This window comes from Belonocnema kinseyi, chromosome 10 (genome assembly GCF_010883055.1).
Source record: "Belonocnema kinseyi isolate 2016_QV_RU_SX_M_011 chromosome 10, B_treatae_v1, whole genome shotgun sequence".
Lineage (NCBI taxonomy): Eukaryota > Metazoa > Arthropoda > Insecta > Hymenoptera > Cynipidae > Belonocnema > Belonocnema kinseyi.
Window position 1 is genome coordinate 81304236 of NC_046666.1, and position 22914 is coordinate 81327149.

The window sequence follows — 22914 nt, forward strand, 5'->3', positions numbered from 1 at the left end:
CCCTGCAGCTATCATCGGGAATGTGTTGGCTCAAAATGTGGCGACGGTATGTTAAGGTGGAAATGACACCGTCTTGGCATGCAAAAATGAAACCCTTTGTACTAGACTTCAATCCGGGCGATTTAAGGAACGCAAACGTTAGCTCGCAAGACATTGACTGATCCTTCACATTTCTTTGGAAGATATCGTGCATCCTCTTATCGAGGAGCTGTTCACGAAAGTTTTTCTCTTTTGCTTTCTTAATCCGGGCTTTCAAGAGTGAGTACTCGAGATAGATAAGATTTGATGCATTTTTCTCACTCCTAATACTGAAGTCAAGTCCGAGTGTTTCAGCAGCCTCCTCCGCTGCTTTGTACAGAAATGCTCCTTTGCCCACTTCTTCGTGATTCCTGACCATTTTGAGAAGAGGGTCTCTTCCATTTGCAACTCTATGTGCTGTACCCAGAATAATCCTGTTGTGAAGACACTCAAAACTCAATATTCGGTGACCCCCTTGACGGCGTGAGATGTACAGTCGCGGAACGGAAGACTTAAGATGCATGCTTTTGTTCATGTGCATAACCTTTCTTGTCCCGATATCAAGAGATCTGAGCTCGTTCTTCGTCCATGGCAACCATGTTCGTTGCAGATACTTTGTTCCTCGCCGACAGTTCGGAAGACCAAATCTGTCGGATGAGACGTTTGTATGTGCTTCCGAGGGTATCCTTTATAGATATCACATTCTGAATGCGGCTCTGTGGCACGCCCAGGTATGTATAAGTCTCTCCAGCGTAAAGGTGTCGTATGGCGCTTCTATCAACGAGCTCAGGATCTTCAGGGATGCCATTAAGTTTTTCTCGCTTCAAATAAACCTTGGCGCATTTGTCTAACCCAAATTCCATTCCAATTTCCTTAGTATATCGGTGTTTTTAATTGATTGGATGTCACGTCTGGCAGCTCCGATGGGCTTTAAAAATGATTGGAATCTTATTTTTTCTCCGCATAATGAGGATTAAAAAACAAAGGACAGAAACGGCATTCCTAGAGATTCAAAAATTGTAATACCTTTTAATGCAAGGCTTCTTACCGGGTGTTCAAATCAAATCTCCTCAGGAAATTTCAGTTAGGAACTGAAATTTTTTAGCCCCGGATTGGTTCTTAAAGGTCTGCTTATTCTAATAACTAAACCTGGTTTTTCATGCCTGGAATTTAACACCTGCTGTACCAGGATTAATTATTGGAACGACTGGACTGTTGGAGAACCATCCGCGTATTTCAAATTTCAGTTCTTAACTGTATTTTCCCGAGGATCATGTATTTTCAATATCTGGGACTATTAGGTTTAATTATTGGAACAATGTGGTCTTTAGAAAACCATCCGGATATCTTAAATTTTAGTTTCCAACAAAACTTCCCCGAGAAAGATGTATATTTTCAACATCTGAAATTTCAGGATTAATTATCAGGACGAACCTTTAAAACCACATTTATCTAATTATTTTTGATCGTTTTAATATTATTTTTTAATTATTTAAAAATAATTCGCATTATTAAATTTGAATCAAAATTGAAACGATGCTACAAAGAGTTTTAAACATAAGAATTCTGTACTTTACAACGAAAAATTTAATTGTATGCATTATATTTAATTTACACATTATCTCATATTTAATTACACTTTTCCAGCCTTTTTTACTTTTTTTTATTTTATCTTAACTCATTTAAAAGTAAAAGCAAATTAAAAAGACAAAGAGTTTTCATAAACGCCACCTAAAGTCTGTATGAAAAATGACTTCACCCGAATTTACAAGCGGTTTAGAGAAAATTAGATTTCGAAAAAATCAGTACCTACAAAAAAAATATCAAAATTATGATAAAATATTTATATCGACTTTGATATATCGTAGCACTTTAGCAGTAGTTGTCGTCATTGTTGTCCGATCCACTGAGGCCTCCGCGTTCGGTTGCTTGGCTCAGGGGCTCGTTCATCCTTATAGAGCCCTGCATGCGATGATCAGGATGCATACTCTGAGAGGTATCCCGATATACCAGAGTCACCCTTTAGGACACCTCACCCAGGTGCCATTCAGCTTACGGCATGCTTGTTACACCTCCTCTTGGGGGTTATTCCTTCGGGGTCCACCCTGAACAGTTGCCCGACTCTCCTTATTAATTATGTTAACCATAATCAGCAGAAATTTCTGGTACAGGGACCCTCTATCCGCACCCCGAAGGCGCGTTCGGTGCCTTTATTATAGGTTGAAATATAAAATTTGTAGAATGGCACCCGATCTCGGTGAAATTCCGCGGTTTTACTTATTGAAATTTCTTGAAACTTTGGAACTAACATTTCAATAACAAGCCCAATTCTCTAACAATAAATTCATTCTCTTCAATTCCTCTCAGAATTTCTGTTAGATAAATTGTTACAAAATTTGAAACACCCTGAACATTCGTGAAACCCAACAAACTTGCCGTCTTCAAAACTTTTAAGCAAGCCTAACATCACATAACAGCTTCAGGAGCAAAAAAGTTACTCGTCTGGTTCCTCGCACAATTTCTGTTACCTGAATTTTAACAAATCTAACCAAAAATCTCAATACACGCAAACCCAGTAAACTTTCTTTCCTGAAACTTTATCACTAATATTTCAATAGCAAAACTTATTTTCTGATAACAAATTCACCCTATTTAATTCCTCTCGCAATTTCTGTTACATACATATAACTTATAACGAAATTAAAAAAAAAAATTAAACAGTTCGAAGCTCAGCAAACTTTCTTTCTTGAGTTATCAAGTCTAAATTAACTTTTTTACCAACAAAAAAGATTCTCTTTTCCGTTCCTCTCAGAATTTCGGTTACCTACATTTTAATGAATGTAACAAAAAATCTCAAGACACGCTAACCTAGAAAAATTTCTTTCTTGAAACTTTGTTAGTATAATCTCAATAACAAAACTTATTTTCTAAGGAAAAAAGACATCCTCTTCGATACCTCCCAGAATTTCTGTTACATAACTTTTAAGGAAATTTAAAAAAAGCTAAATAGTCGCAAAGCCCAGCAAACTTTCTTTCTTGAAAATTTATCATCAAGCCTTTTACCAACTTTTACAAACAAAAAAGATTCACCTTTCGGTTCCTCTTAGAATTTTTGTTACCTAACTTTTAACAAATATAAAAAAATCTCAACGTACGCGAATCCAGACAACTTGCTTGAAACTTTGTTATTAAAATTTTAATAACAAAATTTATTTTCTAGTAACAAATGTTACTCTTTTCGATTCCTCTCCGAATTTTTGTTACATAACTTGTAACAAAATTTTAAAAACCCTAAAAATTCGTGAATCCTAGCATTCTGGCTTTCTTAAAAATTAGTAAGCAAACTTAACATCAGATAACATTTTTACCCACAAAAAAGTTACTTTTTGCGATTCCTAACCGAATTTCTGTTACCTGAATTTTAACAAATGTAAAAAAAAAATCTATCCACGCGAACCCTGTTCACTTTCTTTCTTGAAACTTTCTCACTAAAATTTCAATAACAAAACTTATTTTCTAACAACAAATTTACCCTCTTAGATGCCTCCCAGAATTTCTGTTATATAAATTTCAACAAAATTTTAAAAACCCCAGAAAATTAATGAAACCCAGGAAACTGGCTTTCTTAAAAAGTAAGCAAGTCTAACATCAGATAACACCGTTACCAACAAAAAAGTTACTTTTTCCGATTCCTCGCACAATTTCTTATTCCTAACTTTAAACAAAAATTTTTAAATCTCAATACACGCAAACCCATAAAACTTTCTTTCTTGAAATTTAGACTCTAAAGTTTCAATAACAAAAACTATTCTGTAACAACAAATTCATGCTCTTCATTTCCTCTCAGAATTTCTGTTACATAAATTGTAACCAAATTTTGAAAAACACACGGACAAGTTAGGTAACAGAAATTCTAAAAGAAGCCGAAAAGGGAAACTTTTTTGTTGCTAAAGGTGTTGCCTTATGTTGATTTTTGCAGTGGTGCCCATTCTACGGGAGCAGAGGGGGCGGTTACTCCCCCTAGCCTGGGGGAAGTTTTGGGGCTTAGAGTTAAAAAGAGTAGAATAATAAGAAAAATGCGTACAAAGTAAAAGAATGTTTAATGAGGGTCTTGTTTTTTTTCTTTTTTTTTACGTTCTCATCAGGGGCCATCCATATACCACGTGGACAATTTTTCACCAATTTTTGACCCCCCCTCTCCCCCTCATAGACAGCCGTGGAATTTGGACACCCCCCCCCCTGTACTTTGTCCACGTGGACATACTTTATGAAAATATAGATATTATTAGTCTTCAGAATGTCCGGGAGCTCGCGACAATTCCATGGACGTCATTTTGGTACTCACTAAAATTTCAGATTCTTTTGTTTTCATAGTCAACAGTTCGAATGTCGTTGACTGTTGGTGCATTTTGCAACAATTAATCGTTAAAGTGGTCGAAAATTCGAGTGAAAAAACGTTATTTTATTACTCTTGAAGCACACGGGGAATGATTGTTTAAAATCAAAAACTAACGAGAAGTTTGACTGGCAGCTCCTGAGTGGTGCCAAAGTTGACTGGCAGGCTGTCAAAAATGCCAAAAATTGAAGTGAAGAAACGTCATTTTAGTACTCTTGAAACCCATTGTTGCGTGCTGTGAATTTGCGTAAAAAGTGAGATTCTCGTAGTTTCTTTTTTTTATATACATATTAGTTTTAGAGAAGTATCCTATAGATTAAAATTTTAGTTAATGAAAAGGACAAAACTTTCATTCGGTTCTTGATTAAAATTCCAGTCAACTTTGGCACTACTCAGGAGCTGCCAGTCAAATTCTTTGTTAGTTGTTTGCACTAAAACAATCATCCTCAATGGGTATAAAGAGTACTAAAATAAAGTTTTTTTACTTGAATTTTCGACATGCTAGACAGTCTGCCAGTCAAGTTTGGCACCACTGAGGAACAGCCAATCAATTATTATCTTACTTTTTAGCATCTAAAGAATCATCCCCAATGCGTTTCAGGAGTACTAAAATGACTGTTCTAATTTTCATCCTGTCATTTTTTATATGCTTGACAGTCTGCCAGTCAACTTTGGCACCACCGAGAAGCTGCCAGTCAAATTTTTTTGTTAGTTTTCAGTATTCAAACAATCATTCCCAATGGGTTCCAAGAGTACTAAAACGACGTTTCTTCTCTAAAATTTTTGGCATTTTTGACAGCCTGCCAGTCAACTTTGGCACCATCGAGGAGCTGTCAGTCAAACTTCTTGTTAGTTGTTTGCACCTAAACAATCATCCCCTATGGGTTTCAAGAGTACTAAAATGAAGGTTCTAATTGTCATCCTGTCATTTTTTTATATGTTTGACAGCCTGCCAGTCAATTTTGGCACCACTGAGGAGCTGCCACTCAAACTTCTTGGTAGTTCTTTGCATTCAAACAACCATTTCCCGTGTGTTTCAAGAGTACTAAAATGACGTTTTTTCACTCGAATTTTTGATCAGTTTAACGGTAAATTGTTGCAAAATGTATGAACAGCTGTTAGTCAGTTTCGAACTGTTGGCTATGAAAACAAAAGAATCTGAAATTTTAGTGAGTACTAAAATGACGTCCATACAATTGTCGCGAGCTCCCGGACTACAAGAAGTCCAAAAGGAGCGATGAATTGGCTGAAAAAATTCGGATTAGCTTAGAAACGTGAGCTTAAACGTGATTTGAATTTCAAAGAAAAAGTCGTGAAAAAAATCATAGTCAATTAAAAATACAAATTATATTTTGCGCGAGTACACTATAAAAGTTCGAGTATACCTAGAGTATACCTTGTCTCATTTCAATATATTTTCTACAGATCTAGAGAAATGTGTGTCCACGTGGATTCTAGCCCCCCTCATGGACAAGCGTGGAATTTTGCCATACCCCCTCCCCCCCTAAAGTTTCGACGTGGTATATAGATGGCCCCCCAGAGAAGGTGTTAGATTTGTGTAAAATTTGACCCCTCCCTGTTTTTGTCAAATGTTCACGTTTTTTGTTATTAAAAATGGAATAACAAAGTTTTAAGAAGGGAATTTTTCTGGGTTCGCCTATGTTAAGATATTTTGTTAAATTTGTTAAATGTAACAGAAATTCTGTGCTGAACCGAAAAAAAAACAATTTTTTTGTTGGGAAAGGTATTATTAGATGTTAAGCTTTCTTACCAATTTTTAAGAAATCAAGTTTGCTGGGTTTTACGAATTTGCATGTATTTGCTAATTTTGTTAAATAATGGAAGGGCGGCAACTCAACGGGGAATTACCGAATTCGTAATCTGAATTGTGTCGCCAAGAAGCACACACTATCTCAACGTTTTAAATACGTAAATGAGGTCGCTAAAGCTCGCTTCTCATTGGTTGATTAGGCCCAACTTTCAAGCTTTATTGTAACCAAACTAAGCTTCACACACATTTTTTCTAGAGAAATTTTTGTTTATTTTATTGTGCACTATCAAATAGTACAAGGGATTGTGTATGTGTTGGGGCACCCTGTATAGGACCCCATGTGTGGATTTTCAGTAGCGAGGTGCACCAAGATTGCTGATGTCGATTCTCTACTAAGAGTTGTTCATATTCTCGGTAAACATAAAAATCTGAAAATCTTTTTGAAAATTACTGTTTCATCAACCTGGTGCACGACCCGGTGGACCAGCATGTCTGTTATTCATTTAGAGTGGTACATTTTATCGGTAGTCTTTGAATTAAAAAAATCTCCTGTAGATTGTTATTCTATCAACCTAGATCGGGGGTCTCCACAATCTACAGGTGTAGCCTGGCCCAGATTTGACTGGCCTTTTTCAGGATCTACCAGTTTTTTTTTCGTCAGGAAACTGAGGAAACTTCATAAACCTAAATCTTGAGGGCCAATTTTTTGTTGTGCAAGAAGCAACTCTTCGAGGCACTTCGACTTAGGTAAAGGTTGGGAATTTTTCTTTCCAGTTATGTTTTGGAGCTGAGTAGATCCGACCTATTGGCTTGAAATCGCCAGTAGATACAGGATCTATATTTAGAGATGCCTGACCTAGGTCCTAGTACACAACCCAGTTAGTCCAAGGCTTGTTGGCCATTCTTCGTACGACCAAAATTTTATTTCAGAAACCATTCAGGCCTCGCTGAAACTGATGAACATTTCTCCACATCTCTTCTCGCTGCTGCTCGTGGTGGACATGCCAGAATGGCGGAATTTCTTCTACAAAAAGGCGCCGACGTGAAATCGCAACTCCGTTCAACAGTGGAGTCTGGAAAACCAGACGTAGTCAACCTACTTTTAAAATGTGGAGCTGATGTTAATTCAAAATTTAAAAACCATTCAACACCCCTTGCTCTTGCTATTGAATTAGAAAATGAGTCCATCGTCGAGGTTCTTTTAAAAGCAGATACAGATCCAAGCATTCAGAATACAAACTATCGAGCTGTGGTCGTCGCAATTACAAACAAAAACGTAGAAATTGTCGATCTTCTTCTAAACTACAAAGCTGCTATAAATTTCATCTTCAATTATAATCCCAAATGTTTCATGTATTCAAAGCATTTTGATGGATTCACACCTCTGCACATAGCAATTTCGGAAAAAAGTGTTGAGATTGTTGAACTGCTTTTAAAAAAGGGAGCCTCTATCGAAATTAATACCGAGCAAGATTTACCTTTGCATACTGCAATCGAAAATGGAGATATGGAGATTGTGAATAAGCTGCTAGAATACGGTGTAAAGATTGACTCTGTTTGCAAGAAAACACTGACGCCATTCTTTCATTCTGTTAAATGCAACAAGAAAGAATGTTTGAAAATACTACTGAAGAAAGGAGCATGTGTTGAATCGAAAACTGTGATGGAACGTCTCTACTCCACTTTGCTGTTGATAATAAAGCTGATACAGACATGATGAAATTTCTCCTTCTCAAATGTGCAGCTGATGTAAACCCAAAAAGTCACAATGGTTTATCTATTCTTCATCATTTCTTGCGTAAAAGGTTTTGATATTGAAACTCAAGATCGCTATTGGGGCTATGAATCAAAAGATGACATAAAAAATAACATTATATTCAAAATGCTTCTGGAACATGGGTCTGATCCTAATTCTTGGTCGGATGGAAAACAAGAGTCTGCCCTTTTGCTGAGACGTGAAGTGGATCTTAATGTTGTCGACAGCAAAGGAAAAACTGCGTACAAATATGGTGTGCAACAATACATGGATATATTAAGTTACATTTCCTGTTGTGAAACATTTGAAGACGTTACAGATAGAAAAGCATTAAAAAGACTTTCGAAGTATGTAAAACGCGAAAAGAAATACGTATATGTATACTCTGAGTAACCACCATTATTTTTACGATCGGAACAGTTACAGAAGATCTCATGACGAGGGTAAAGAAATCGTCAAGCAAAATTCGGATTTGATTAGTGGTTCTATCGTAAATCTTTATTACAATAAATCCAAAATTGAAATCGAGGAAATGCAGAAGATTATAATTAGTGATGAACTTTCTTATTTCGACATTTTAATTTCAAGCGATGAGAAACTAGCCAGTTATCTAGGAAATGCAATGGTAATGCAAGCTCTGGGTCGTAAAGAATATCGACAATTTCCAATATATGCAGGAGTTTTCAAGCCTTGCTTTGAGAAAGGTAAAAAAAGAAAACTTCGCTCGAAGCAAAATCTGAAATCTTCTAACAACGCTTTAGAGAAGTTTGATTCTGATGAGGAAGAGGATGTTAAATGTTCAGATGAGGAACCCGAATCATATTGTTCGCTTTGTGCAGAATATCGAGCGCATGAAAGAGGTCGAACGGCAGAAGGCACTGATAGCAGCGAAAGTAGTGACTGCAGTATGTAATTCATTTTTTTCCTCTGTAAATATTTGTGTCCTTTATTTTTATAATGTTTAAGTTCGCCAATTTAGAATTTAAAAAGTTATGGGTAGATGCAGAGACTTCAAAGCCCCCCCCCCCCTCCATTGTGCTATTCAAGGTCTGTATCAATGAAAATAAAGTTTGTAATCTTGAATTCATCCTAAAGAAATAAACGTTATACTTCGTAGGACTTCTTTTATTTTATACAAATTCTCAATTTTAAATCTATCCAGAGAAACACACGCAATTTGATGTAGAATGTATTCTGTAAACACATTTTAGAATTCGTAGAGCATAGCTGCAACGCAAAACACTTTTACCAGAGAAGTTATAATAATTCACAATCTAAGAAGAGTTGAGCAAAGGTTCTTAACACGTTCAGTTTACGAATATTTCATTAAAAAAATATATTCCTCCCTCTAAAATGCCCCCCCCCCACCCCATTGTTATTGTACATTTTAGAGAGACGATACATTTTTTGCCTGAGGTTTACGTGCATCCATATATTTCCACTGACTAGACTTTACGTTTGATATTGATTTTTGGTTTCCAGTACATTAAAAAAAGTCTGCATACCCTTATAATAGACTTTCTAAATCTATCAATTGACTAGGATATTTGACTTTAATATTGGATCATATAATATACTATATTTATACACATGAAAAACAATATGAATGCAATTTATGGATGACCATAGCTACTTAGACTCTAATAATATAAATTAATAAAGTTTAACTTATTCAAAGAAAGTTATCGCAATATGTGTAGATTTGAGAAATAGCTAATTACATTTTGGTGAAAACGTGAATATTAACAAAGATTCAGTGAAGATTTTTCAGAATTGGTTTGAGATTTTGGCGATGAGATTTTCGATTTTTGTGTGATTTTGGATCGTATCACTTTCCCTTGGAAATTGTAGTAGAATTTGTGGTTGCGTTTTTACTTTCAGTTTCATTTCCACTTCCAATATCAATTCTAGGGGGACTTGGAGATGAGGAACGACGTGAATCTTGAGATGGACTATTGCCACAATTCGCGTGATGGCCTCCGGCCTCCCAATCTCGGTGCTGACAAAAAGAGCCGCAATATCTTGCAATTCCACAACCTCCACAAGTTTCCAAAGCTGGTCTGCCGCAGTTCCAACATCCCTGTAAATTGGAAAATGTGTTCTCATATATTAAGTATTATAAAAAAATCCCCTGGCCGTACACTCAGCGCGGACGTTGTAGAAAGATCGGCTAACCATAGTCGACTCTCACCACTGACACTTACGGTAGACACTACACTCCGTTCAGCGAGAGAATGATTGACAGGAACGATGAATTTTCGTTCAGTTCGCGCAAACTGTCATACAGGCGTGGCTTACAGATTTTCAATCCTTGGAATCCCTGCTGCGAAGGTAGGTTTGAAGTGTTTAACCTCTCTTTTTTCCCAAAAGTTGATCTTAGATTTATGTCCGTATTCAATAACATTGGTTTATTAATTTGCAATTGTTTAAACAAATGTAATTTGTTTCACTAATTTTTCTTTAATATTCGTGTTTTCACTAAAAATTATCGCTATTGGTCTAGTGGAATATTTATGTTAATAAATATTCCAATAGACTCATAGTAATAATTTTTAGGGGTGAAAACGAATTTTCGAGAAAAAAAATGATAATGAATATTCCACTAGACCAATATTAATAATTTTAAGTAAACAAATACGAGAATACATTGTTCAAACCGTCGATTTCATGATGAATTGACATATTTTGTTTTAAGGGTAGTATTCAGGTACTCGTGAAGGTGTGTTAGAGGTGTAAAACCCATATGTTTGATACGTAAATTTCTTCGTTGGATAATTCTCAACAGACCCCCATACTTTCCCGTCACATTTTTTCAAACCTTAAAAAATTATTCCAGAAACTTAAAAAAGTGATTTTTCCCCATGCATTTTACATGGGAAACTTCAACTCGAAACCGGCACCTGTTAAAATAGAAAAATAAAAAAATAAAAAATTAGGGAATTTCTTTTTTCGGATTTTGAATGAAATGGGGTTTTTTTCTGAAAAAACTGCGCGCTGTCCATAATTCTCTCGCTGAACAGAGTATAGATATAGCGGAAAAGTGATGAAATGACGTTATGGTTAGCCGCCGTACTGTATGAAAAAAGATTTGCCTGCCTCAATCATCCTAGACTTAAAATTTTGATCTGATTCAAGCGCTTTTTTAGGGTTTCGTAGGTAACCCTTTTAATCTCGTGCCAGCGTCTGTCGGACTTTTGAAAAAAAAACAATTAAAACTATGACGCTGAGGTTTTATATTTGTCATATTAAGTGACGACTGCGGAATGTAGAAAAATACTAAGTATATGGGGAAAAGGGATAGGGAAATTAAGAGGCGAGGAGACCCCTATAATGAAGGCTTTTCTTTTGGTCCGATTTTCTTCGGGAATCGCTCAAGTTTAAGATCTTGGAATGTAGAATCGAGATACAAAATAAAATTTGCTATTTTATAATGTTTTTATATTAGAGGTTACAAAAGAAGGAAGATCGTGTTGTTTAAACCCCTATGATGGAAGCTTATCTTTCAGTGAAATCTTCTTTAGGGGTATTTCAAATTGAGGTTCTTGACATGATAGAATTGCCATAAAAAATAAAATCTGCTGTTATATTTTTCTCTTCTTGGATGGCTACATATGTATCAATGGTTTAATAATATAAAAAATAATAGGAATGCTCATTTTCATTTGAGGTCGCTTGACAACCTCTTCTCGCATTGATTTGTTTAGATTGAATGTTAAAATAGAATAAACAATTATTGTTCTTTGATGAAGTATCATAACTTTGAAATTGATTCTGGTAATAACGGAAATCTACCGTTTGTTTAGTGAAAACATCTGTATTTATTTATCAAATTTAATTTAAAAGTTAACAATTGTTATGAGGTATTAAAACAATTTACGGTAAAGTACTGTTTATCATGTTAAATGTATAATCTTCAGAGCTAGAAATGACTCAATTATGTGTTTATTACATTTTTTCAAAACATTAACAATTACTTTGGATTACTAAAAAATGGTAACTAATAATTTTTTTACATATATTCTTCTAAAAAATTGAAAAAAGTATCCAGGTATTTTTAATCTTCAAGTAGCACTTTCACTCAGTAATACGTTAATAAAGAAAAAAGGTGTTCAATGTATTAAGCTGCTGCATATTGTTCTTAAGCATTGTCTGCTTTCGTGATGTTTTGCATAAATATGAGTAGTTTTAACAAAATTATGGGGTTTATGTAACAACAAAAAACCATGGATATTTTTTTCAGATAAAAATTGTAAGGTATAGACTAATTTTTCCCGAAAAACATTTTTTCCCCCACTGTGCACGTTCGTCAGCATACGCGTTGTGCGTAGAGTGCAAACTGCTAGGAGGTATTCGAGTAAATGCAGAAAAGTGGGGATTTAAATTTACTTTAATGGACTAGATTCTGGTTTTTTAGATTGATTCTTTAGAGATTTGAGAAAACTGCATAGGTGTTCTTACAGAGCCTATCATGCTTGTAGTATGAGGGTCCTTTTCATCTTCACTGGGTAAAGAGGCTGTACAACCAGTATTTGGGGTACTAGCAGTCCGGGAAGTCGTTTCAGCTGCAGTAGCAGAACCATGGCCTGCAACTCGAACAAAAGGACTTTGTCGCAAAGCTCCAGGATGTCTCTGAGACAAGGGCAAGTCTAGTAACCGATGAACCCTCAGCCTTTCTGTAGCTCTAGACTCTGCAACTGCAACTGCCACTGCTCGTTGAACTTCTGCAACTGCTGCTCTTTTCACTTCCTGAACAGCTTCCTCTGAAAGATCAATCCTTTTAACATTTGTGAAATATTCTGACCAAGAGAATTCACTATTATACGCGGGATGGTTATAGCTTCGAATTTCTGAACCGATTTCATGAATACATTTGATCACTAAAATTTTCTTTATCTTATTCCTCACAACTCACCAGCTCTTCTCTTAACTTCAGCGACTCTGTCTTCAGTAGCCCGAATAGTTTGAGCTACAATTTCCCCAGACAATCTTTTAAGACTTCCGTCTCTGTCGCTAGTAGAAGATTCCACTTGGGCCCCATTCGTAGAGGAAGGGTTGTTGGCGCTACTTCCGTTTTGAGAAGCAACGATGGCAGATTGAGGTACCGATGCAGGACTAGTGCACCCTCTCCTTTGAAGAATCGCTAAGGCTCTTTTTGTTTTTTCTACCATGCCGAGAATACAGTTCAACATGACGTAGATGTTTTTCCATTCCTCATCAAGACTAGACCCATTTTGCATTTGACCAGTTGAGCTGTGGCCTATCGGTTGCTGCTGCTGTTGTGGGAGGTGTGGAGGTCCGAAGGTGTTTAGCTGGTTGATTTGGACAAGATTGGGTAAAACACTCGACCCATGACTATGGGAATGTGTATGACCTTGAATCGATCCACCGGAAGAATGAAGGGTTTGGTACCAACAATATGAGGGGTCGGATGGTTGTTGGTGATGGCTATGCCATTGACTTGTCGAGCGCTTTCCATAAATCGGGCTGTCATCGAGAGCTCCGTTTTCATAGTATCTGGAAATAAGAATAAACCGTATAATCTAAATAATGAGTTTCGGATTTTTTTTGCCTAACAAAAATTGAGTTTGTGTTGCGTACTGACTTTTTTTTAACAAATTGGATATACTTTACTCATTCAAAAGATCTCAATTTTAATTATATATTTTCAAAAGATCCAATTATATACAAAAAATGGATACAGACGTTACTGACAAAATATTATACAGACAATATATTAATTTTCATTTTCCCACTGTTTTTGTTTTTATAGAATAGGAAGAAATCTACCTGGGCCTGAATTCGAACCATGAACCTTCTTAATTCTTGTGTAGGTACGTTGACGGATTACGCCACCGAGGCTGTGATACATTTTTTCTCACTTTCCTAGGCTATGCTAATGCTAGAAATGCTAATGATTTCAGATGATTGCAACTAATATCAAGTGATTTCATGTGACTGTACGTTAAAAATTACGAGTAATTCAAAGTGATTGCAAGTGAATGCAACTAGTTTAAAAGGAATGAAAGCGATTTTAGATGATTTAAAGTGATTGAAATTGGTTATATTTGATTGCATTTGATTGAAGGTTGAGTTGTAAGTGATTGCATATGTTTTCACTTCATTGCACGTTTAATTCAATGTGCAATTTTTAGCGTGATAAAATGAGATTGCTGATTATTGCACTTGATTTTGCGTGATTTCTGACATTCATTGGAAGATTATTTGAAAATCATCTCGCGCACTCATATCTAACGCCATACACTTAAAACCGCTGGAAATTGTCAGAAAATTCCGCCAGGAAAACTGAGGCCAAGTGGAGTAATTATTTTGTTTAGTTTACATAATCTAAAGAGTATTAAAACTTGCGTTTAAATTCGTATTTTCGAAGAAAAAAAAATTGTTTATGTAAGGATCAAAAGGAAAAAATTTGCCCTATAAGCGGCAACACGACAGCACCAGCATCGCTAAAGTGAAGTATTCTACTATCTCCATATATCTCAAAAAGGAGTAGATAAGTGGTTTGGTATACAAAACAAGGCAGCCCTAAAAATGCTCAAATTGCACTCTTACTTTTTTAATTCTCTGACAAAATCCTTGTCTATAGCCCTTACAAGAAATCCAAAATTCTTTTTATTTTTTTTAGAATAAATGATCAAAACTAACGACTGTGGTAACCTCAGGTATACGTATTGGCCAATAGGGGGTTAACCTCTTTTTGACTCTTATGGAAGCTTGGAATTTTATATTACGTTTCCGAGGTTCTAAAGGAAATAGTGCATCTGGTCGCTACCTGGGTGTTTTAGACTAAAACTTATTGGTACGTTGAAGTATACAAGGATCTGTTTTTTCGTTATCGCATTTCACGTTGTCATCTGCGTTTTTAGAATTATCATGTCAGGTGAGTACCGCTCAATTTCTCGGTCTATACATATATTCTTTGCCTATTTTTTGTTCTTTACATAAATGTAGATTATTCAGCACAGTTTTCCGAACATTTTGGCAAAATTTTCATCTTTTCACCGTAAAAATTGTTTGAGAAAAATGCGATCGCGTGAAAAACGGCGAGCCTACGCCAAAGTGGTGAGGAGTACGAGTCTTTAGAAGGCAAATGTGTATGTGCTAAAGCCAAGCTTTGGAAAATAAAAATTAACATTAATTCCCAATACTTTTCATTTATATTCTTCTGTCTGAAAAGTATATGACAGCTTTTAAATTTACTTCAACTACTCTCTACTTTTTTCACGATTCGAAGATTTTTCATGCTCATTGTGGCATGTTGTATACATTGAAATGGTGAAATTCGTAAACAATAAATAAGAAATATATTTCAAGAGTGAAATAACATGGAATTGTTATATTTCTTTTTGTTTCAAATCGCACTATTTTTTGTAAGAAAAATCTTATTTTGAATAATGTTAATTTAAATATCTGCTGTTTATGCAAATAGCAGATACAAATGGCTAACTGGAAAGATTTTTCGTATCCATTTTTGCTCAGAAAAAGCAGAGAAAAACTTGTTTTTAATACAATTTAAAAAAATCTATAAAAAGGTTTACTTATTAGAAGAAATAACCAAAAACTTTAAACACATCCGATAATTTTCAAGTTTCTAGCACGAAATGATTAAAATGATAAATCAATAAAGTTACTCTAAAATTAATATGAAAGTAAAAGAACGCTCGATATGTGGGTTATGCTTTTTAGGCTGCCAGGTACTCCTGGGGTTTCCCCACCGAACTACGAAAAGTCTCATAAAATTTACAATTTTTGTAAATAATAAACTAAAATTTCTAGACAGTATTTTTAGAGCGCCCCCCTAATATTAAATTGATTCTTCTCATTTAAGGTATAAAAATGGAAAGATACAAACGTTTTTAATGCCCCTTTTTGTGTAAAAATTTTGGCGATTCTATCAGAAAAACGAAAAACTAAAATTCTTTAGGACATCTGTCTTACTTACCCACTGGACACAACATTTTAGAAAGTAATTGGAACGTCCTAAAAACGTTTTTTGGACGTACAAGTCAAAAGACGTCATTCGAACGTTTTAAAAACTGTCCTAAGTTAGGCCAAATAATGTTCTTAAAACGTTTTATGTCCTAATTACGTCTTTGAAACGTCTCTGGAATAGTTCATGTTTATGGAACGTTGTATGGACAGACTTAGGACATTTTTAAGCCGTTCTAAAGATGTTCTTTAACGCTCGTGCCCACTGGGTAGTCCCTTGTTAGATACACAATAAAATACTTTACTTGAGCGATGCTGGTGTTTTTGTTTTTCTATAGGGCGCTAGTGCGATTGCTAGTGAATAGCTAGAGGTAGGGGAAGTCACTGAGTAAAAAATACTTTTTTAGGAGAAGACACTTTGTGAGAGTCTGCAGTAAGTTCACGTGATTTCATGGTGATTTGGAACGAATTTAAGTAGTTGCATGTAAATACAAACAAAAATGTACAAAATGTGAATTTCGAAAATCTGAAAGATGTGATGGGTTATGCAGAAGGCATGCAAAACAATTATTCTCCTGTACACGTTTGACTCAAGACTATAATTTTGGGTGAAAATATAGTTTTTTGTCTCAAATTACTCTTTTTAACCCGAGATTTTTTTAAACTGCGAATTTCGAAAAAATAAAAGTAGTGCTGGGTTGTGATAGGCGTGAAAACAAATTATTGTCCTACACAGTTTTTACTCAGGTCTATATTTTTTGATGAAATATAAGTTTCTTCTTCATCAGAATAATTTTTGAAATAAAAAAATTTTCAGAATGCGAATTTCGAAAATATGAAAGTTGTGCTTGGTTGTGCTAGGCGTGAAAAACAATGATTATCATCTGCGCTTTTCACTCAGGACCACATTTTTTGTGTAAATCAAGTTTTTTGTCTCAAATTAAGTTTTTGAACCTAAATCTTTGAAAATGTGAATTTTGAAAATCTAAAGGTTGTGCTGGGTTGTACTAGATCTGCAAAAAAAATAGTGTCCTCTACACTTTAGTCTAAGTTCTGTATTTTTTGTTGGAAATCTAGTTTCTTGTCTCATATTAATTTGTTGAACTCAAAAATTTTCAAAATGCGAATTTCAAAAATCTTAATGTTGTGCTGGGCTGTTCTATGTTTTCAAAACAATTATTGTCTAATACACGTTTTACTCAGCTCTATGTTTTTTGATGAAATACTAGTTTCTTTTTCATCGGAATAATTTTTGAAATAAAAAAATTTTTGTGATGCGAATGTTTAAAATACAAAAGTTGTGCTGGGCTCTGCTATGTGTTCAAAAAAATTTTTCTCCTACATATTTTTGACTCAGGTCTATATTTTTGTATGTAAATGTGAAGATACCTCTAAAGATACCTCTGGATTCTTCTCGGCAATATCTCTAGGTGATTTTATAACTTTAAAAACATTCATTTTTTAAACAATTAAATTTTTTATAATATTTAGGAATTTCTTTAACATGTATGGAACATAATTAAAAGTTACCAACTGAATCATAACATACCCTGAAGTATTACAAATGTAAAAAATTTTAAATATTGTTAAATATATATTTTAAACGTCGTTTTTATCCCCTCCATGCTCACCCTTTTATGATATTCCATGGTGCATATGCATTTAATTATTGTACCTTTATGACAAATAAAACTAAAAGTCCTATCGAAAAAGTAAAGATGCCTCTGCATTCATTATTGTAATATCTGCAAGTGTTTTTTTTTCTTTATATTATTAAAAAAGCTATTATTTAAACAATTATGTTGTTTCTAATTTCTAGGAATTTATATAACAATTATGCAAAATAATTAAAAGTTACTAACTGAAACTTAAAGTACCCTGAAGCACTATAAATGTAAAAAAAATGTAAATAGTACAAAAAAGTTAGTTTAAGCATTGTTTTTATCTTGTCCACGCTCACATTCTACTAAGTAATGTAGGTAATGGTAGAAAATTTATCTTTTTCGTTGAAAATTTCACATTTAAATTTCCCAGAGACAAATATGCTACAAAATTCAGTAGTTTAATTAACAACAGACGAATTGTCTACAAAATCAACTGTTGCAATTTTCGACTTGATTTTTAACTAAAATCTGCGACAACTTATTCTAAGTTTCATCTTTTGCCTATATCACAACCAAGCACAACTTTCAGATTTTCGAAATTTGCATTTTGAAAATTTTTCGATTTCAAAAATTATTCTGATGAAGAAGAAACTAATATTTCATCAAAAAATATACACCTTAATAAAAAGTGTGTATGGCAATAGTTGTTTTGCACGCCTAGTACAACCCAGCACAACCTTTACATTTTGAAAGTTTTGAGTTCAAAAAATTAATTTCAGGCAAAAAACTTGATTTTCAGCAAAAATATTGTCCTGAGTGAAACGCGTAAAGGACAATAATTGTTTTACACGCCTAGCACAACTAAGCAAAACTTTCAGATTTTCGAAATTAGCATATAAAAAATTTGTTGAATTCAAAAAATGTGTGTATGTGTGAAGCCAACAAAAATAAAAATAGTGCAACAGTGCTGCCACATCCTCACTGCCTATCTCCGCCGCATTTTGTGTCGCGAGAGAACAGAAATATTATTCTTTTCCATATTATATCTTTTATACTAAACTAGTTTTTTAGCTCAATGGTAAGCTTTGTTTTCATACTAGACTTTATAATATGGCGATTGCCCATGTTATCTGTGGGAGACCCATGCAAAAAGTACTGAACGTAATTGATAATAGTATTTGGCTTTCGAAACAGACAATTAAGCTAAAAAGGGTATGCATCTTTTGATAACAACAGTTTATACATATTTTGAAAATTGCAGACAATTCGTAAGTAGGGTCCGATTTCGGCATAACTACCTTAACAACGTAAAAATACAACTTATTTTTTAAGTTCAATTCTTCAGCATAGGTTATGAACAAATTTATTCAATCTTGGAGTTATTTTCTCTTCGAGATTTTAAGATGGATTTTGTCAACTTTTCATATTACAGAAATATTATGTAACAATTTTACAATAAGGAAAGTTCTAGCAAAATTGCAATATTTGCAGAATTATCGCACACTTTCTTTAAGTTTTTGTGGAGTAACATTTTTACAGAGTATACTCTTAATCTCTCAGAATAAATATGGAAAAGAACATCTAAAACGGTAATAGATTGACAATAAAAAAGGGTTTTAAAAATGTGGGAAACTGATCATTTTACTTCAAGTTCGCCCGTAGGTTAACAGGTGAAGCCTTTGTGGAAAGTGTAATGAACCGCGCCTAGTCGAATTTTGTTGGTGACTTGAAACACAAACTGACCCTAACGGAAGTGGCAGAATAATAAAATAAAACCTCAAGTCTCAAGTAATAACGTTTAAGGGCGTAGCTCTCCCGGTACAAAAGCGCAATAATACCAGGAATGGAGAGAGAATTAATTTCCTAAATTCTCTAGGTAAATTCTTAGACTGAACTCTCAAAAATATTATCGAGACAGCAAATCGAAAAATAGGCATATTCTTATTTCAAATGGGTTATACGTATTTACAGTCACGCATGACAATTTAAATAGTAGTCTATTTTCGAACACTCTAATGCACGTTGAATTAAACGTGATTGCAGAGTTGTTGTATGTGACTACAGTAGATTGTGTATGATTGCAACTTATTGTATGCAATTTCATGTAGTTTACTTGATTTCTGAGTCATATCAGAATAATTTAAAAATGATTGCATGTGATTAAAAGTGATCGAAACTGACTGCTTGTGATTGGGTTAGATTTCACATTGAATTCTGAGTGATTGTGGTCGCACTTGACTTTAGGTCGAATTCTGAGGGATTTTAGGTGATTTAAGTGATGAAATTTCTGACGATTGCACTTAATAACTTAAAGTGACTACGTTATGCTTGGAGCGGATTTCAAGGGATTACAGGTAACTACAAGTGATTTTACTTGATCTTAAGTGAATGCACATTTAATCCCAAGTTATTGTGGGTTATTGCAGAGTGATTGCATGTGATTGTAGGTTATTACATGCGATTGCAACTCTTTGGATGTGACTGCTCAGGAAACAAAAATCCATTCACTTCTGTTGCATGAGTTTCGAAGGCTTTTGAATTGCGTATATGTCACTGGAATTCCAAATTGCCACCGATTTGGTTTTTAAAGACTTTTAGTCGTTATAATTTTGTTGACTAACTTATATGCCGTAAAAGACTAATAACTGAAATAGCAAAAAGAATCTAGTAGACTTGCACATAATTTCTTTTAATTTTTCGATAATTTATAAATTTGAAAATTCGTGTGAAATATGGCAGCTTAACCCCAAAAAAGTCGATCTCATTCAAAAAGAAGGAAACCGGTTCAAGATAACTTTGCTTGAAATGGTCATTGCAGTACATAGCAGATTCGAAGCTGCTTGAGAAAATAACCGATTCACATAGTCGCAATCCGATGCTGTTTTAACTTTCTGAATCTACAAATGACAGATACGCAATTTGCCAAGTCGTATTTTCAATGGATTCTTTTTTCCTGAATGCACTTGGTTTTACGTGATTTAAATTGTCTGTATGCGATGGCACTTGATTCTACATTATTGAACCTGGTATGTTCAGTGAGTTTTTTGTGATTTTAGAGTAATTTCAGAATGGATTCAGGTGATCACATGGTGATGCACTAATTTGAAGATTTATGTAATCCTTGAGTTTTTTTTAAATACAATTGTACTGTGTAGCGGCACTGGAAATATTTAATGCCAAATGATCAACATCAAATTGTTGAGGATGTTACAATTGAAATTTGAAAGCAGTGTTAAATTAGCTGCGAATGTTTCTTGCAGCACTTAAATTGGAAAATTAGTGTCATCGCAAGTGTGCCATGGAACATGGACATAAAGAGTAGCACAGGTGCTGGATGGGTGCTCAGGAACTTATGCGAGTTTCAGAATAGTAGCGTGTGGTATAGGTGAAGATAGGTACTCCAGGCAAGTTTGCTGGGGAGAATGAAAATGCATTTGGGGTGATATACATGGATACGTCAGTAGCAGACGCATCGACGGGCTGTGCGTCATACGTTTTGTCGCCTTAGCCTCGCTTCGTCGCTTTCTGCAGATTCTAAACTAAATAACGTGCAACTCTCTATTTTGTATGCAGTTATACTACCGCGAAAATCGGTTCTAATTTATTTTATCCACGTAAAACATTTTAAATTGGGCTCAACTTTCAGCTCTCAGCCAATAAATCTTTTCTAAACTCTTTACAATCTTTCCAACTTCAGAATTCTATGAGCCTCAGCAATTTATTATCAGAAATCCAAAAAATTTCAATAAGCTTTTACTTTTGAAGGTTCGTCATGAAGTTCCTTTTGCGTTACACGATAATCGATAAACAACGATACAGGTATAAATATGCTTCCCGTTTTGAGTTAAGAGGCAATATAGAGGCACATTTTGCGATATAGGTTCCGCGGTATTCGGTAGATATAAAATTGTTTTCCTCGTAAATTACGACGGTCGGCGCAAAAAACCGGTGAGAGTCTTTTAGCCATAACTCATGTAACAACGACACCACGCACCTGTGCGAACACTCGTGCCGAGTATATTTGCCAAGCCACCAAGTGTCCAACTTAGAAAAATCTTGGCTAGCACAGCGGCCTGTGAGGCTTTAACAACATCGAAAATTCAAAAGCTGCAACGTTTTGCGAACAATGATTCACAAAAGAGCTATAATTACTCGACCCTTCAAAACTTCAAGCTCATATTTTCTTGGTTCCAAGGAAACTTTATTTTTTTGAAAAAACTGTCAGGCTTGGACATCTGCTTTTCTTTTCGAAAGCAGAAATAGAAAGAGGCGTTTGTTTCTTTTCAAATCTGACAGCGCAGCTGTTTCTTAATATTGGAAAAAAATTAGTAGATTTCAAACGTTTCAAAAAGCGAAAGAAAAATGTGGAGAAAAAGTAATTTTCGGGAATGCACTAAGAGATTTAAAGGATTTTTATACAAATTGGTTTTTGAATAACGAAAGTTAAAAGTAGAGATACAAAATGGGCCGGGCTTGTACGGACTCTTACTACTTAAGTAATGGACACCTTCGGCACAAGCCCCACACCACGCGAAATTGCAAATGGCAACATTGGCAACATTATCATTCAATGTTGCAGCAATATATGTCCTCTGCCAATGAATATTGCTTTCAAATATTTCTGCAATATTGCGACACGGTTTTCGAGTCGAGATCTAAAAAATAATTCAATATTGATGCACGACTGCCGCAAAGATTTTGCAAAATTGCGTACTGTTCGTGATGCGATTAAATTTATATTCGTTATTATTGAAACAAAGTGAAATTTGAATTAAGAATAAATATAATTAGTTTAAAATCAATTCAGTTACATGCTTTTTTTAAATTAAGTGAATAACTTTTAGTTTTGAACTTCTTCTCACATAGATGAAAATTAATTAAACGACCTTACGGTGTGTCTGAAGCTCTTCGTTTAGTTAGATGAGATGTTCCAGAATAGTGATGGAGATTTCCAGTATTATTTGAGTGTTGAGTGCCACCGAGGCTCGGATTTGAATTTGAACGCAGCCCGTATTGTGCAGAACTACTTGCACTTCCATTTCCTACATTATCCCCGAAAGGCTCAACAGATTCTCCTGAAGGAGCTAAACCCACAGCTTCCAAGACTGCTGATTCGTTTGAACGCAAATACTGAACGCAGGACTGAAAATGAAATTCGTTATTATTAATTAATAAATTAACACAAACACATTATATAATTGTAGAGTAAGTAGCTGAGCTAAGAAGCTACTTCTAATTAAGGATCCCTAATACCGACATTTATCGTCATTTACAAATTTTTGAAATTTTTAGAAGGAACAAAAAACTTACCATGATGATGTCATAAATTGTGGGTCCGGATGCAATAAGGGCACATAAAATTTTTTCGTGCGAAAACGAAGTCCCCTGGAGGCTTTAGAAAAAATTTTCGAATTTTAATTTT

The 22914-nt window shown here is 34.7% G+C and overlaps 2 protein-coding genes across 3 annotated transcripts in view; one reads left to right on the forward strand and one right to left on the reverse strand.

Annotated features, from left to right (window-relative positions):
- Positions 1-7902, forward strand: part of LOC117181227 (ankyrin-1-like) — a 19613-nt gene extending 11711 nt beyond the window's left edge. The window contains exon 3 of the mRNA XM_033373791.1: positions 7116-7902. Within this exon, the coding sequence (XP_033229682.1) occupies positions 7116-7902 (787 nt within the window). The remainder of the gene's footprint in view (positions 1-7115) is intronic.
- A 1169-nt stretch (positions 7903-9071) lies between these two features.
- Positions 9072-22914, reverse strand: part of LOC117182263 (protein CBFA2T2) — a 117532-nt gene continuing 103689 nt past the window's right edge. For both annotated transcript variants that reach the window (XM_033375375.1, XM_033375374.1), the window contains exons 5-8: positions 22384-22634; positions 12854-13455; positions 12400-12701; positions 9072-10021 (exon numbers count right to left, since the gene is read on the reverse strand). In XM_033375375.1, coding sequence (XP_033231266.1) covers positions 9770-10021; positions 12400-12701; positions 12854-13455; positions 22384-22634 — 1407 coding nt within the window. In that variant the 3' untranslated portion in view covers positions 9072-9769. The remainder of the gene's footprint in view (positions 10022-12399; positions 12702-12853; positions 13456-22383; positions 22635-22914) is intronic.